General features: G+C 32.6%; 1 protein-coding gene across 18 annotated transcripts in view; it reads left to right on the top strand.

Moving 5' to 3' along the window:
* Window positions 1-19,020, top strand: part of mub (poly(rC)-binding protein mub) — a 156,437-nt gene that overhangs the window by 96,332 nt on the left and 41,085 nt on the right. For 14 of the 18 annotated variants that reach the window (XM_070111535.1, XM_070111538.1, XM_070111536.1 and 11 more), the window contains exons 3-4: window positions 8,722-9,376; window positions 10,475-10,993. In XM_070111535.1, the coding sequence (XP_069967636.1) occupies window positions 10,913-10,993 (81 nt within the window). In that variant the 5' untranslated portion in view covers window positions 8,722-9,376; window positions 10,475-10,912. Of the gene's footprint in view, window positions 1-8,721; window positions 9,440-10,474; window positions 10,994-19,020 lie in introns of all 18 variants that reach the window. The other 4 variants (XM_036358147.2, XM_036358146.2, XM_036358145.2 and 1 more) reach the window with 3 other exon arrangements.

Raw genomic sequence — 19,020 nt, 5'->3', positions numbered from 1 at the left:
AAATTCTTCCTTGCAGTAATTTTAGAGGTTATAATTTTTAATTTTTGTTTTTGTGTTGTTTTTTATTATTAATTTTTTTTCTAAAATTTTGTTTTTATTTTTCACTACTAGCGTTTTTTTTTTAATTTTCTTTTAAATTTTTGTATTCGATTTTTAGTTTTTATAAATTTTTGGTATAAAGTTTATTTTATTACATAAGATTTTATATTTTTTTATGATCTAGTATCTATTATTGAACACGTCTTTCTAACGATAATTTTTAGTTTCCCTTTTTAATATTTGTTTACTGTTTAATTTTTTTTACTATCAACTTTTTTTTTATTTATTTTCTTTTAATTATAAATTTTTTTTGTTTTTATGAATTTTTTTGTTTTTCTTTATATTAATTTTCTTACTTTTATATACATTATTTTTATTTATTTTAGTTTTATTTTAGGTCATTTGGTAATTATTTTTTATTATTTTCCTTTTAATTCTTATTTTTATTATATTTTTTTTTTGTGTTATTAGTTTTTTTTTTAATATTTTATTTTGTTTGTATTTTTTTATTTTACTTAATTTCAATTTTATTACTTTTAATTTTATAATTTTTAATTTTATAATTTTTAATTTTCTTAATTTTTTATTTTTAATTTTTTTTATAATGTTTAGAAATATTTCAATCGTGTGTTTTTTAAAATGTTTGAAAATATTTTTTTTTTTAATTATTAAAAAAAAATTATTACAAAAAATTTGTTTGCAAAAATCAATTAAGCAACGAAATGCCGTATACTTTTGTCTGCAACTGTAATGCATTTAAAAAATATGTCTCATGCATAGATTAAACAGCAATTTCCAGACTAATCCACATATTTTTTTCAAATCTGGAAACCTAATATGCACTTACTATTATTTCTGCTTTATTTGTTGTTGTTATTATTATTTATTTTTTGTTGCTGTTGTCGTTAACTATTATGTATGACAGCGTGTGACAAGTCGCACGCCGCTGGTACGGACCCGATTAAATATGTATTCTTGTTGTAGTATTTGTATATATCACTCTACTAGTTTCGTGCTTGTGTTATATTGCTCTTGTTTTTGTGTTTTGATATTATTGAAATGAAATCTAGTAAGTAAATCAAAGACGTGACTTTTATTGCAATTTCTTCGCGTATACATGCACACAGTCTGCAGCTCAAAGTGTTGCACTCGGCACACATACATATACCTACATATTTACACCTACTACTTGCCCTTAGCGTGTGTGTGTGTGTGTTGCTTGCAATGTCATTGATATCATACTTGCAATAAGGTTCTCATCGCTGCCAGTACTATTCTCTTTGGCTCATCTCCGCGCCACCTTGCCATCATTTGTATCCACACACATCCACGCATACATACATACCTACATAGTTACAATAAGTTTTGTGTACATGACATCTTTTATGAATATTCAGTGATGCTGAATATGCTACAGCAGTGACTGTGCGCGGCAACAACGCCAACAACAACAAAACTGTGTACACATATCGTATTTATATGCAAATTGCAAAGTAACGGAAAAAAATACTCGCTGCCAAGCTGCGTCCACGACAAGTGTATCATATTTGTGCATTCACTGAAATCAAGAAACTTCATGACTGCAACAACAACAAAGCGAAAATGTGGCATTATTAAAAGAATATATAACTGCAACAACAACAACACACAAATAAGAGACTTCAAATTCTATATTGCAGCTGCAGCTGCTGCAGTTATGACAAGTTTTCAGTTACAATATCTTTGCATCTACTCAAATGTACATATAATACATTGATACATTTGTATTTTTATTTGTTGTACCTATGTCAGCTTGTTTGTGTACTGTGGACTTTTTATCTAGTTGTTTGCTGATTACTTCGTTTTTGAGTGTCTTTATTTTTGTTGCATTTTTTTTATTAATGTTGTTTTTTGTTGTAAATTTTTGCTGTTTTTTATCTCTTCTTTTAGTTGCATCTTCTTTTTTTTGTTGTTGTTGTTTTCTTTTGCAGTAGTAAATTTTTGCTGTGTTTTATTTCTTGCTTTTTTTTGCATTTTTATTGTTGTTGTAATTTTATTCTTTTATTGTTTTTGTAAAATTTCGATAATTTTTGGTTTTGTTGCATTTTACAATATTTTGTTGTTTTTGCTTTTTGTTGTTGTTTTTTGTTGTTGCTGCTACATATTTTTACCCGAATCGTAGTTATTGTCATATAACTGTGACTATATCTGCCTTTGCTCTCATATACATAGATACTTTATAATATTTTTAAGCTGCTCCGCTGCTTCTGCCTTACCTTCGCTAAACACATACATACATATGTATGTGCATTCGACTTTTTAATCTACCAAATTGATTTTGAAACTTCAAAAGCTCTTTGGCCTCTTTGCTGCCGTCTTCACCAAAACACACACACAAACACATACACCAAGCAAATTGTATCGTCTTTGACGTTCAAACTTATTTCTTGCTGTCATCTAACTGTTGACATTTTGTAATCATTTTTGTTGTTGTAGTAATTTTTTACTATTGTTTATTATTGTTGTTGTAATTGTTATTTTCTTGTTGCAGTTATTGTTTATTATTGTTGTTCTTGTCGTTATTTTGTATAGAAAATTTAACTATAGCAAAAAGCTTGCGCTTAATACAGTTATTATTGAAATGAAATATGACTGATTGTTTTCAAGTGAGCGCTCGCTCAGGCGTCTTAGAAATTGTAAATTTGAGTTATAAAATCAAATGAACTGAAGCTTTTCATAGCTATTCATTAGAATATTTCATTATGCAAATATTAGTGATTTGTTTTTCGAATTAAATCAAGGCTTTTTGATCTTACAAAAGTTTTGTAACGAAATAAAAATAAACTTTAACTCAGTCATGCTGAATTTGTGAAATTATAACAGGGTGTTGCATTTAATATTTAAAGTATATGCGCTTTGAAATATAATTTATTGCATGAAACAAGTCGAATAGGGAGGATTTTTCAACTTATCGAGATCTTCAGATTTTTCGCTTTTAATAATCGATCAGTCATTAGTAATATGAACTACCAAGCTTTTTAAACTCTACATTCCGAAAAGCTTGGCTTTCGTTCACAGAGTTTGCTGTGAAATATTTTTACAAACAGTTAAACTCTGGTATTTTGATTAGCTAGTACCATTTAGTTAGTACAGATCTTGAGCGTCGAGACAAAGCAAAGATTCGTAATGGTTCTAAAGACTGCTTATATCCTCAATTGTATTGGCCTCAGGTTAGCTTCACTAGCTGATTCTCAAAATTATCTTATGAATTTTTTTCTTGATTTTAAACTTGTAAAGCCTTGTTGAAGTTTTTTCTTCGGTGATTTTTTTTTTAACGAGCAATATTAATTAATGAATAAATAACAAAAAATCTACATTACAAAATTTAATGTACATGTATGATCGGCGATTCATTTTGAAAAATTTTGAATGACCTTGCCGTAGCTGATCTCCAGAAAGACACACAAGTGAATGGTAACCCCTAAGTGGCCCCAAAGTACGACGACAAACTGAATTAGTTTCCGGGATAGATAAATCTTAATCTATAGAAGATCTCAGAAGTGGATCTCATTTAGGACAATAAGTTTGCAAACTTATAGTTGATAAACTTAAGCGCCTGTGCCTTTCTAGATGGAAGACATACACTACATATGCAGTCAGTTGCCGTTTCGGCCTTTATTTTCATATACTGATGTTCGCTGTTTTCTCTCTTGAGTTACCATCTGTTTTTGTATCGCTCTCTCTCTCTCTCTCTTTTCTCTCTCTCTCTCTCTCTCTCCTTAAAGTACTAACTTATTATAAGCTAAAGTGTTGCTTTATTGGTCAATAGAATTCAAACTAATATTTCAAAACAAAAGCCAAACAATTTTAAAAAATCTGTCTTCGATATTTGCGTTAAATTTCATCTTCACTAAAATCCAGTGTCTTGCGTGCATTTACTCTATTCGAGCTCCCAACAAAAACAAATTTCAGCAATAAACCACACCACCAACCAACTAACTACATATTATAGCGAGCTGTGTAATGAATTATTCTTTACGGCCACTCAAAAGCACATTAATCCGCTGCGTCTCGCGGCACTTGTCTGTAGTGTCATCGTCTGAGTGCGTTAATTCAACGCTGTTTGTGATTTAATTTGCCATGGCTTCATTTTAATGCAAGTTGTATGTAAAATTTTATTAATATAACAACAACAACATACTCACACACGTACTTTTCGTTTATTGATAACAATGTAAAGTGGTGGCAGCGCAGCGACAGCAACAGTGCCTGCGGTAATATCATAAGTGATGATGGTGTAATGTACGCCAAAGAAAGTTAAATCGACAGATTTTTAGCAAGTGTAATGCATGGTTGCCATCACATTATTTTTATTTTTTCCAATTTTTTTATTATTCATTTGGTTTTTTTTTTCTAATATTTAAAATTATTTTAATTGATTATAAATCATTCTTATTTTAATTTTTTTCTCTACATTTTTATCTTTTTTAAGCCTTTAATTTATTATAGCTTAACATTTTTTTTTTATTATTTTCCTTTACGTGTTTTGTATACGCAGAACAGGGTATATTAAGCTTAACACGAAGTTTGTAACATCTAGGAGAAAACGTCGAAGAACCTATAAAATACATACATATATAAATGATCGGCATGACGAGCTGTGTCGATATAGCCATTGACCTGAAATTTTGCACACTGTCTTTTTTCCCCTCATTTGTCGGAATCGCCGATATCAGACTACTATAGCATATAGTTGCTGTATATAAGCTGAACGATCGAAGTCAAGTGCTTATATGGAAAACTTTTGTATTTGACGAGATATCTTCACGAAATTTGGCAGGCATTTTTGTCAACGGCGCAATCTTCGACGAAATTATTCAGATCGAACCCCTTTAGCATATATGTAGTTGCTATCAAATTGAGCGATGGAAATTAAGTCCTTTTATGTAAAACTCTTTTATTTGTCAAGGTATCTTCATGAAATTTTGCATAGTTTATAATCCAAGGCTTAGCTGCAATTTCAGCACATATTGTTCAGATCAGATCATTCTAGCTTATAGCCGCCATCCAACCTGACCGCATAAAGTTCTTTTTTTTAATTTTTTTTTATATATATTTTGAAATTTTTTTTTTGTTGTTTCCTCTTCATAACCACATATTTTTTCGCTACGCCGACTTGCTTTGCAAAAAAAGTTTACATTTTTGTAAATTATTTTGTCTGCAAATAAACAGATGTGCGTGTTTTTTGCCGATTGCTGTAAATACATATGTCATTATGTATGCTTTACTCACTTATTTTTCTGTAATTGCAAGTGCTTGTGAAAGAGTGGCATGTAATGAGTCGTCGCAGTTAAGTTATATGTGAAAATTTTATAACATTATCAACAAGCAAACGCAGGGAACTGTATGTTTCTCTGCACTTATTTTACGCAGATGTATTTATATATGTCGCCATTGCTTACTTATTTATATATGTCGCCATCGTGCTTGCAACTTGCGTGTTTGTATATTTTTTCGTGCGAATAATTCGCTGCCATCGATGCTGTTTACCGCCGAAATGCATTTTTTAATGGCGAACCGGCATTTATTTGTGCGCGTCTGAGATTCCGCCTCGGCGAACCACAAACAATCGACACAAAAAATATGTACAACAACAAATACAATATGTGTGTACTTAAGTCCTTAATGCATTGCGTTAATTTCATTTCATTTGAATTTACAGCTGGAAATTCCTTAGCTGATTTTTTTACAAAGTACTTTTTGTGGTTTTATCTCAGTTTTTATTTTGTATCAACTTTTTTTTAATTACTTTTGTTTTGTTTTTTCCGAGTTATATTTAGTTTTATTTTGTTGTATTTTATTTATTTTTATATATTTTTATTTTATTTATTTTTTCTTTTTTGATTTATTTCTTTTATTTATTTTTTCTTTTCATTGTTTTTCTTTTTTATAATTTTTTTCCTCACACATTTTTCATTCATTCTTTATTTTTCGTATTTAATTTTCGCGTATGCATTTTCTTTTGTTTCTCTCTCTCTCTCTCTGCCTCTCCCCCTATATAGCTCTGCCTACCTCCCTCCCTTCCTCTCTTTCACACTCCCTTCCTCTGTATCACTACCACTCTCCCTCTCTCTCTTTTTCGCAGGTTTTGCTCTTCATCTAAAAAATAATTCCATTTGATATATCTTCTGTTGTTAATACTGTTATTCTGCATTCACCTTCCTTTCCTTTTTTTCACTAACATTTGCATTCCTTTAGTCTATTCATAGAGAGTACAGTATGTTTTCGAGTACTTACTTTGTAGTGCATTAACGTCAGGAAGTGAGAAAGCAAGCGTCGATGTTTCTTTTAATGATATTTCTTTTCATCATAGAGTTTTATGTACACATTTGCATTACTTAGTTAATGACAGGATATGAATTTACTATTATGTACCACGTTCAAAGAGAAGGAAACATTGTTTTTGCTAAAATTTTAGTCAGCTCCAGAGTGATTTTTTCGTCAAAATAGTCTTGAGAACCTTTTAAAATATTGCTTCATACATTTTTATCTGAGAAGAAGGTCAGAGTTAGGATAAAAAGTAAAATTCTTGAAATTAAATAACACTTATGTTATATATATAATTATTTACCGTTATTCTAGTATTGAGCTCAGTACTCAACAAAAGTCAGAATTGTCCCCATGATTGATAAATTTTGATTTGGTAAGCAGTCATTTCATCAGTTGCTTAAATTTGTTAAAAATTTTAAAACATTTAAGAATTAACAAATATTTGTATAATTTATTTTTCCTATTTTGATCAAATAACGGTGCTTTAGTTAAAAACCAGTGCGAAAAATTGGAAACAAATTTTCTAAATATTTTTTTGCGATGCGACTTACATAGGAATTTTTAGAGCAAATAAAGCAAGAAAACATGTTTTTAAATCAAAAGCGCAATCGCTAGAAATTAGTTCAGAAAGTTAGTCCTCACAAATAATTTCAAAGTAAAAAAATTACAATTCAAAGCAGGAAAATTTCAGCAAAAATAAATATTGTTGAATTTATTTTAGTTGCATATAAGTTCAGTTGTCTTGTAAATAGACGCTATTAAAAAATTCAGAATCACACCTAGTGTGACCGCCTAAAAACGACGATTTGTGGGGAAATAACTACTGTGCCAATTACAATAGTTTTTAAGGGTACATTTATACATACTATTTAAACAAAAATTTCGCAAAATTTGTTGAAAAATTAAAAACATGTGATCTCCGACGGCGCTAAAGAAAAACGTTCTAAACTGCTGTTGTGATGCCGGCCTTTCACAGTTTGGGACATAAAAAAAATTTCTCGTTGAAAGATATTGTCCATTTAATGACATGCAGTCGAGAAAAAAATCAAAAGTTGACAAAATGGCGGCGTTTGAAAAAATTGTATTTTACCCAAAGTTATGGTTTTTTTTTGGCCTGCCAAAACTCTATTTTTGATTTGATCAAAAAACTTCTGATTTAATGGTATGGGGAACTAGGTATAGTATGGGAATATGGTATAGAGAACATGCAGAAAAAAATTTACAATGATCGTATCATTTGTCTCCGAGTAATCACTGCAGCAAATTCGAAAATGTAATTTTGAAAAAAAGGCGTTTAAATTTAAACTGATAGAGCTGCTTGAACTGAGCGGCTTTATTTCAGAAGCCTGCAACTCAAAATACATTTAAGATATAAATTTAAATTTTTAATAAGGTATTTCTAAAAGTAAAGGCTATTGAGATATGCAAAAAAAATAAAACAAAAATATTTTTTCAAAATTTCACGCAGGGTGCGCTCCGTAACTAAAAAAAATTAATGAATTAAGCTGTATGCTACTTTAAGTAACAAAAGCATACAGATGAATACTCTTGAGTAACCTAAGTCACAGCTATACACAGATTTAGTCTCTAAAAGCACGAATTATTTCGAATTTCTACGTATAAATTAAGTTTGAGAGAGATTTATTATATAAGAATGGCGTCACAGCAATGGTTGAAAGAATTTATTATATATACCATACATATATAGTTATAGATATATTTCTAGCTTGTATTTATTTGCTTATACCTATTACACACATACATATATGTAGGTATAAATATTTTTCGTTTTATCTCCACATCAATTTTGTGCTAATCTCTCTTTTATAAAATTTCCTTTGATATGCCGGAAGTATTCGCCAATTCAAGGCGATTTGGTCATTTCCTTGCTAACTAACTGCAGCAACAACAACAAACATTTAGCTAGCTACTAATGCCCAGAACATGTTTACAGTGTGCTTAAATTAATTATGTGCCAAAACAGCGACGACAAATGCCGCCGAAAGCATTTCCCCAAAATCGCAACGGACGAGTGTAAGTGTGCATGAGTGTGATTTTCTCTGTGTGGTTGTGTGTGTTTTGTGGCTGTGCTTGTTTGTGTGTGTGTCTGTTTGTGCTTTGCCAAATTACAAACGACCTTTTACACGAAACGTTTACCCCCCGGCACTCAGCGCTTAAGCTGCTACTTTTTCTCATATTTATTTAGAACAAAAATTAATCTGTTCATAGTTGACATTTGACAGTATTTGCACACACAGACATATGCCCATATATAACATATGTATATACATATATATATATATATTTCTATTTGTTATTAGTAATTAATTATCACTAATGAGTCGGTGTCTAACTGACATTTCTTTGTTGCAGGATTTTAGAAGCATTTCTCGCGGCGTTCCTCACGGTCATACGCTCGCAGCACTCGAAGTCATCGTCGTCGCCTGCTCTGTGTGCCTTTGTGCGTTTGTGTAAATTGACGCGCGCTCAACCGCACACAAAACTCAATACAAACACAAACAACACAGCGTTGTTTTCCTAACACATTTATTCCGACTGCACGCGGAGTCAGTCGGTAGTCGTGGTTGTAGTAGGAGACTACAGCAGGAATCGCACTGAGCAATAAAATTGTGGCTTCAGCATGCAATAACACACCACAACAACAACAACAACAGCAAGTTCAAATTAACAAAAGAAAAAAGCGAAACTGAGCTTCTACGCTTAATGATTAACTGATAACGCCCGCAAGCCGGCAAAGTGTAGCAAAACGCTTTTTATTGTACTTTTGTTTCTTTTTTTCTTAATGTTGCGCCCCTCCAAGTTCAATCAACCACAAGCGAGCGAACGGGCGAGCGCGCTGCCAACCGACTAATCAATTGACCATTAAATAAATAGAAAAGTAAAATAAAAGCAATAAAAAATATACAACAACAAACAAAAGTGTAGTGAAAAGCAACAACAACACACAAAAGCGTAGTGAAAAGCAACAACAACAGCTATAACAATAACAATAAAGCAAATAAAAAGCGTACGAAGTGATTAATAATGTGCATTTTTTAAGTTAATAATTATCAAGCAATTTAAAGTGGAAGTAAATATAAAAGTTTAAAAAAATCAGAAAAATAAAAACAAGAAAACATTTTAACTTCTGCTGCACCGAAGCTTTGATACCCTTTACAAATACAAAATATTCCTTACAGGAGCTTGATATTGAGCAATCAGTTTTTAGGGCAGCTATATGCTATAGTGACCGGATCTGAATAATTTCTTCGGAGATTACACCGTTGTCGTATAGAGTAGTCCATCTCAAATTTTCTGAAGATATCTCATCAAATAGAAAAGTGTTCCATATTAGCACTTGATTTCGATCGTTAAGATTGGATGACAGCTATATGCTATAATGATCCGAGCTGAACCATTTCTTCGAAAATTGCATCTTTCTCTGGGACAATAGTCCGTGCCAAATTTCCAAAAGATATCTCGTCAAATGAAAAAGTTTTCCATACAAACACTTGATAGTGATCGTTCAGTTTGTATGGTAGCTATATGATATAGTGTTTCGATATCGACGGTTCCGACAAATGAGTAGCTTCTTGGGGAGAAAAGGACGTTTGCAAAATTTCACATCGATATCTCAAAAACTGAGGGGCTGGTACGCGTATATACAGACAGACGGACGATTATGGCTTAATCGACTCAGCTCGTCAAGCTGATTTATATATATATATATATATATAATTTTTATGGTCTTCGACGTTCAGGCTGCTAGTCACTTCGTGGCTTATTTAGGTTATAAAAAACAAAAAAATAAATAAATAAAGCTCAAACAGTCAATTCAGCATAAGTCAAATGAAAGCATGCACACACACAACCGCAAATACAAGCACTCTTCAAATTTTTTGTCTGTGCGCTAGGACGCTTGGCAAGCAAACGCTGAAAGACACCACTAATTAATAAAAGCATTAACTAATTAACTTCTTTTTATTGTTTTTAGATCGGTAAACGATGTATAAACGATGTATGAACATACAAACGTATATGCGCGTATATAAATATATACATACAGAAATAAAAGTAAATCAATTTTAATTAACAAAAAGCCAATAATTTTTTATATAAATTCCAGGTATTCAGAATAAAATCACAGCAAGTACATTAAAAGTTTACTAAAAGCTAAAGTGAAGTGCAGAAAATACAGAAAAAAAAGGAAATAAGCAAAAAAAAATAAAATTAAACAACAACAAGAAAGTTGTAAAAAGTAAGAAATCAGCGTAAGTAACTAACTAACTTAAAAACGGAAATCTCAATAATAAAAAAATCACATACACACACACACCGCTCTCTCACACAACCGCTAAAGAAAAGCTAGTAGTATCTACATATGTGTGTGTGAGTGTAGCAGTGAAATTCGCTAGTGTGTTTGCAGCGAGCGAAATTGAGTGAAGAAACATAAAAAACCATAGTAAATCATAGCAAAATTACAACCGCAAATACCGCAGCAAGCAGGTAACCAACAATAACAACAACTACAAAAATAACAGCAACTACAAAAATAACAACAAATATGGAAGACAATAACACAAGTACGCCAATGAAAACCGACGAATCAGTCACATTAACAATAAGGCTGATAATGCAAGGCAAGGTAAGTCTGCTGAAAAGCTCAAATCTATGTAACTGCATATATGTACAGGCATACAAACGTCAATAAATATATAAATACATACATATAACTATTGTACTAACAGCCATAAACACTCATAAGTACATATTTGCACAAGCTAAGTATCTAATTAAATTGCATTTCTCAAATGTTAAGTGAGCTAGAAAATATTGTGAAGGTTGTTCGTTGGTAATCGAGATTACCAATCGTTGCTGAAGTTAATTTAGAAAGCTGCTGAAGTGTATAACGGCAGGTAAACATAATATAAATAATTATTTTACAGCTTTAGAGTTCCGTGTGCGTATAACTCACTCTCACATCTAAGATTTAGTAAAAAGAAATCCCTCTATTGGCAAAAAAAAACTAAGACAGTTGATTTTCACAAGCTTCGCTTGAAGCGAAATTTTCACCAGAAAATTCAAACAAAATCACAATCTTTCGACATAGTCAGCAACAAGTAGTAATCACTTAATGCCCCGGTGCAGACTGTAAGGTGGCTGCATCAGAACCTTCCAACCAAACTCACGGAGTTATCGCATATGTTATCAGAAATCGATCGATTTTGTTACGGTGCGCAGATGAAAATTTCGTCCATGAGGCTTTTTTTTGCATTAACTCGTATAGCACCCATACATCGAGTTTCTTTTATTATTCAACCGTAATTAAATAGTTAAAAACGATTTTTTGTGCTATGTTTAGTTTTTGAACAATCGAAATGGTGCTTACATGATACATCAGCAGAAGGTTGAACTCGACAATGTCCACTTTTTTTGCGGTCGATACTTTCGACAGTTGTGTCTCTAGATCGTGGTGCATCTCTGAAATCAAAATGACCAGAACAGCTAAAAACCTCAGCAAAACTCCTGTCAATAAAATCTGATTTTTAGGTTAGGTTCTTATCCATGCTATGTAAAACCTTATTTGAGGTTAAATTCCTTTTCCTGTTTGCTTTGTTCATGAATAGATAGACAAAGTAATGAACGCCAGTACTTAAGCTTTTTCAGTTACTAACAACGCTTAGAAAATGTTGTAAAAGTGGAATTTTTCTATGCTCGCACTTTAGAAATCGTTCTCAGCAACTAAAAAGTCGAAAAAAATTAGCTGAAAAGTGCGCGGTGTATAAATTTAATAAGTCTAATAATTTTTTAAAAACCATTTTATTTATTTAATCATTTACATTTACAGTTCTTAAAAAATGTTATGACACTTTTGTTTTAAAATTTCATCGTTCATATTATATGTTAGAGTACCGCCAGTTCTTTCAACTTTCTTCTCTTCTCTCCCAGACTAATGCCATTTATTTTCATTAAATTTGCTATGAACGATTTATTTAGATTAATGCATCCGAAATGCCTTAAAATGATCAATGATAGCAAAGAACATATTTTTGTATATATTTTCTAGACTTGCATCCAAAGTACTTACAGCCATACAGACATGTCATGAAGCCTGTAGGAAAATTTCCTTCTTTGCTGTTAAAAAATTGTTAAAGTGTTTTTTTTTTTACTTTGAAGGCAAGGCCAGCGAAGATATCTTGAAGTAACTGATTGAGTTTTGTTTCGAAGTCAAAGTGATAATTCGATGAACACATAAATTTCGCATATATGTATTATTTTAAATTCATAAATAATAACCGCATACTAAAATATATCTATAAAGGATCTAGATTTAGCCCGTCTGTCTATATACCTATACGCAAATTAGTCCCTCAGTTTTTGAGATATCGATTTGAAATTTTTCACACGTCATTTTCTCCCCAAGAATAGAAAACTTTTGTATTTATAGAGATATCTTCACGAAATTAGGTATGTATTATTTTCCACGGCAACGGGGCAATCTTTGAAGGAATTGATCGGATCGGATCGGATCACTATAGCATATTTATAGCATGTATGTACCTGTTATACAAACTGACTGATCAAAATCACGTTTCTGGTAGGAATAACTTGTATTAGTGTAGCGTGTTGTATTTGCGGTACAACCGAAGTTAACGCTTTTTCTTGTCTACGACTTCATCCGTTCAGAAAAACTTTTGCAAGCGAATTTTCAAACACACTCAAATATTTCCTACAGGGTCTCCCATCAGCCATTGGTCAGTTATTGTACAAATGTATTTATTATCTACGCTCTATCTAATGAAAATAGGGTTTATCTGTGTATTAGTTGAATTATTTGCGTCCTCGCGCTGCACATAACTTGAGTGGCTGCCAAAAACACAATTATTCTTAGGCCCTCACCGTACGTATGTCTGTAGATACTTGTAGTTTTGTGCAAAGAACTGCATGTTGTATGTTCGGCAGCTAAATGCAATTGCAGCGGTCGATGTCGTTGACGTTTTGTCGACAATATTACGATGCAAACGGCGGCGCAGAAGGGTATACTTAATATATATAAGGAGGGAAGATATATGGCTATGGGCACAGGCGAGCATATACATATATTTGGCGCGTCGTCGATGATGGCCGACGATGCCTTGTAAAAATTAAATTTTGAGATTACTTTTTCTGCTGCTCAACTGGTAAAGCCACCAATTTTTATTTTAGGTTTGAATTTTGTTTTCTAGTTTTGTTTTTTCATATGTTTTTGTTTGCAAAAATTAATTTTTTTACTGCAACTTCGGAGCCATTTCGTCGCAGTCGACCATAAATCGATCGGACCGCATAAATTTTGCGTCATGTCCACTTTATGCCGTCAGCAAGCCAGCCATTACACCTGTCGTTGTGTGTTGCAAATGTCATTTCGAAATACTTGTACATTTGCACATCATGTTGCAAATAAAATTTACTCAAATCTGCGCTAATGACAACTACGTGGTAGGGTTAATGAAAATTTCCCAGACATTACAAGAAGATTTTTCTACTTTCCACAAATAGAAAATATAAAAGAAATATGAAATGTTGGAAGTGATAGTTTGTTTTCTAGTAATGCAAAGCAAAGAGTTACACAATATCAAAATATTTTTTAAAATATATAGCATTTTGTTACCTCAAACTTCATTTAAGGATTTGGAATATATGTGTTGCTAAAATACACATAAATATATTTGTATGCGATTATTATTGATGTAGATATTGCGTACTTTTTCTTTCCAGTCAGGCATAACTACCGAAAATGTTGACTGATTACATTTCAGTGCTGTTCGAAACATAATCGAATTGTGCGAAGCCAATTACTTATTTATACAATTAATTATTGATGTGCCACTTAGTTACGCCGTCATGAAATTAAATTGGTCGTTTTGGGATTTGATGTCAGTCACGCGACATGTGATTTTGACAGCTATGGGATCTCAGTTGACCGTTGACCTGTCAATTTTCAATCTAAAAATATATTTCCAAGGATTTAAAGTAATATTGAAAACGTGTTGTTGGAGACGGACTTTTAAGCTTACTAAATAGAGGAAAAATTTAGACAACAATGTGCTTGGCATGAAAATGTATCGCATACTTGTCGCCCAATCACGTTTGTCAACATCGCGTAAGCTTTAGATATTGCTGAGATCATCAACATTTCTTATGGATTTATGGACCAAAAAAATTAGGTGTACAAGGGCTAACTTTATATAAAAATTACGTTGGTCGGAAAGAAAATGCCTACCTAAAAAGTGCAAAAACCTGTCAGCGCTCAGTAGTCACGAGATTCATGTCTCTGTTGCCTTTGCGGTTGCCGAAGCTTGAATATAAGCACGGTGTTGCCATACCAGACCTACAATACGTTTATGAGCAATCTGATCTAATATTTCCATTCTTGTTTTGACCTAGAAAGACGGGAGAGACGCTTTTCTATTGCTCTCAAGATTGTAGCTGTGAAACTGTACTCATTAAACTGTCCGAAACATAACTTGTTCATGAGCTTGCTTAAGTAGAGCTGTACATATCCTTAAGTCCGGTTGTTGGAATTATCAAAATTAGCATCGGCTTCGTTTAGATCTTTAGCCTCCTTACCATGTATACATATGTATATATATAATCGTGAAATTTACTAGGAGTTGAGTAGATAAAAAAACCTTTTTAGAGAATTTGATTCGAAGATTCGCTACTGTCTCTTTGTAATAAAACTATAATAGGAATATTTCATCTCAGGCTTCTCTCTTTCAACAATCAATCGGTTTAATCGCAATCGCTGTCTCATAAAGAATTAGAATTTTACTACTCAAATTCTCGCATATACAAGGAAAATTGCTTCGCGGATTCGCTACTCGCTCTTTCTCTATCACTTTCTCTGCCACTGAAAAAAAAGGTCTGTTAGCCATAAAAAGAAATTTATTATAGGCCGCTAAAATAATTTTAAGAACTTTATGACTTCGTCTAACTTGTATAAGCTGTATCAAAATATAAATTTTTGAGGTTATGTTAGTGTTGCTGTTTCTCTTATGAAATGACTTGTTCGTAAAATTGTGTGGGGTGGAAAATTGCATTAAATTCATTAGCTTTATGTTAAAAACGTATTTATTGAAAATTAAAAAAAAAAAAAATTTTTTTTTGGAGCTATGTATGCATATAGTATACTAATTTTCATACAAAATCACTTGATGGCATAATATAAACTGAGATAAGTAAGTAGTATTGTATATTGGTTCAGAGCACGCATTTCTTATTTCTCTAAGGGTTCTTTCTCTCCTTCGAAACCCTTAACATCTCATATTCCACAACTCAATTAATTTGCCGCGAACTGTAGATTTTCAACAGCGTTGAAAACAATTTAAAAAATTTCGCTAAACAAAGTTTAATAACTGCAAATACAAACAACAAACACGACTATTTACCTTCGGGCTTAACGCAGTCCACTTGCCGCACCTTTATAATGGATAGTCAGTTTTTTATTGCAAATTAAATAACACTTTTTTATATGCATATGCAAAACACTTGTACTAATAATTTTGAAGAGTCTACCCACCAGTCTGTGTCCATTAATTAAAACATGTGCTATTCCACATCGAATGATAATTCATTCACCCATTCATATTTTTATTGCTTTTCTTCATATGTTTTTTGTTCAGTTTATTTTTTTTATTGAAAAATACATTTTTCGTTTTGTTTCGGCTACCTTTTTGATATTTTTATTTCGATATTTTATCCATAAGCCTCGCTTTGGATTTGGGTGTTGCTGACACAATTCGGGAACGCTGACTCGCACAACTGGTTTAGTAGCGTCTTTTTGCCTTTTTGTGTCTTTGTCATTTTGTTGTTATTATCATGTTTGCTATCATCTTACCTTATTTGTGAGCCTCGCTTCGCAAACTGGTAAAAATACACGCTCTTTTATACACACATACTAACGACCTCTTGCATGGGCTGGGCCGTTTCATTCGGCAACTTGTCAGCAACATCAGCATTTTTCGCGCCATTAAAGTACTTATTTATTTTTTCATAACTAATTATGTTGTAGCATTTAAACGCTTGCAATATAAGCCTATGACATCCATTCAAATCGGCTTAGCCTAATAGTCATATTAGTGTTAAGTTTTTAATAGCATTCACCCTCCGGGTGTCAACTGCTTCACGATTTTCACACCAAATAGTATGACGTGGATGCTGTGCTATGAAGTGCGGTCTTAAGCGTTGTCACAATCCCAATAAGATATATCAAATAAATAATTCTTGACATAAATAATACACAATCAAAGCGAAGGATGAGACGTATAAGAACTTAGATAGTTTCCGTCAGGTGATGATCACTGGCATAAGACTTTTGATAATAATTGAAGTGTAAATTTTTTTCACAAAAAAATCTATTTTTTTTTGCAAAGCCGTCATTTTGTCAAAAATCAAAATTTTCTCTGTGATCATTAGCTGCGCTCATCTATAGTAATTATAATATTGTTTTTGGATTTGAGATCATTTTAAGCAGAAACACCTTCATCAATGCCAGACACCTTTCTTCAGAAATCTTTCTGAAGATCGGCTACTTTATATCAAGTAGAGCAGAAAAAGTCGTACTAAAAGGAAATTCAGACCGAACTTCTTATGTATTTGAAAACTTAAAGCATTGACGGTCTTCTAAGGCCTCAAACAGCGATAGCTTAGTGCTACCAGCGTCACTTTTTTGCACCCCAAATAAGTTAGTTGTGATATAGCATTAGCAAATATATTAGTCTAAAACTCAAAAACTGGTTCTCATAGTTTATCAATTAAAACCAGAAATATCGCGATGAAGCAGTGAAAGATGCAAAGCATTTTTCCTCGCACAAGTTAGTCAAAATAACCGAAAAATCGACAAAATGCTTGTGAATGTATCGGGTAGTGAGCCATAAACATATATTTCTCGCATTCAGCGATTTTCACTATGAAACTTTTTGTAATAATTTTATATTAAGCTGATTGCTTGACATGTCCTAGAAGAAAAAGATTTGAAATTCAGTGTCGTTTGTACATATAAGTATATACTATAAAGCTGAAAAAAATTATGTAGAATTTGGAAATTTCGCGGCTGTCTAACGTCAAACATTTTTCTGTGCTTAAAAATGTCATGCCATGCGGCCTATGTAGCTCCATTGAAGTGGCTTTCTTATAAAAAGTTGGATTTTCATGGAAACTTTTGTTGATTTACAAAATCTTAACTATGTGCTCTGCAGCAGATTTGACCATGCACCAGCCAAACAATAACGTAAATTACTTACATTATCTACATACATACATATTTACGTACATCTGTTACTTTCTTGTCTAGAATTTTGCATTTTTAGCAGTCCAATTATTGCGTACCTTCTATTTCGCAATGTAGGCAATATTGCAAAACCTTTGCGAAAAATTGAACTTGTTTGCTAATTTAATTATAACAGAAAAATTTTCCTTGACTAACTTAATGAGTAGCCGGCCGAAGACAGGCTGCCTGGTTGCGTGCGCGGCTAGTTGATTGAGTAAATGAGCAACTGGCGCAAAGTAGGTGCATATGTACAATAGATACGATACACACCTACGGTACAGATTACCTACATTTGTTGTGCAATTTATTACGTTTTGGCGCAAATACTTTCCTACTTACACACTTTTGTTGCGCGCCGCAAAGTGTCCAACAAAATCAAATGCATTTTCAAAGCTACAAATATGTATGTGTATATATGCGTATACTTATACACTAAGTACATATGTAGTTACATGCAATATTTATTTCGATTTTTATTTTTTCATAAACAGAATTTCACAAGAACAGAAACAGAACAGACAGCTTGCCACACCGCTTGCCTGACTGCCGCGAGATGAGGTGCAATAATAACAAATTATTATCGCTGGGTACAATGCAAATAGCAACAACAACAAACAAACAAATAATAATAATAAGTACGAAAATACAAAAACAAAAAAAAAAATAGTGAAAACCTGTAAATGAAGACAAAGTGGCTGACGTACAGTTTTCTGTTGTAACAAATCGACTGTAAAGTTTGCAGACAACGCCAGAAATACAAATTCGTACAAAATGTAGCTTGAGGCGGGGCCGAGGGCGCGCTTTGAGATGTTGCCAAGGCCCAGATACACAATGCTCATTATAATGCACTTATTGGCGCGTATATCTACCTAAAAATACATATATATGTAGCGCCTAGGTACATATATATTTAACAATAGAAAATACAATTCTTTTTTTTTTTTGGCTTGGCGGCTGTTGGCTGTAACAAGTTTTGCAAGAAGTTAGCAAACGGCGCAGGCACTGCGGAGACGCGCGCTGCGGTAAAATAAGCAGTGGCAGCAGAGCTCATGCATTTTTAATTAGACAAACGGCGACAATAATGACGACCGTCAGGCAAATTGTAGAATTAGTGAGTGAGTGACACCTTTGCGCGAATATTCAACAGCGCGCCAGCAGTAGTTGCATGTTCAAATGACACAAAAGCGCAGAAAAAAATTAAATGGGGAAAAGGTGCGCGCAGTCTACAACAAGAATAATCTAACAATAACAATGCAGCACAGAAAAATACTGAAAAATTGCAGCAACAGCAAACAAAATAGTGAGAAAGAGTACAGAAAAAGAATTGAAAAAAAAAGATGTGCCGAGCGACCCAAAACTATAGT

The sequence above is a fragment of the Bactrocera oleae genome, chromosome 6, assembly GCF_042242935.1.
Source record: "Bactrocera oleae isolate idBacOlea1 chromosome 6, idBacOlea1, whole genome shotgun sequence".
Lineage (NCBI taxonomy): Eukaryota > Metazoa > Arthropoda > Insecta > Diptera > Tephritidae > Bactrocera > Bactrocera oleae.
Note: the sequence above shows the minus strand (reverse complement) of the source record. Positions and strands in the feature narration are given on the sequence as shown.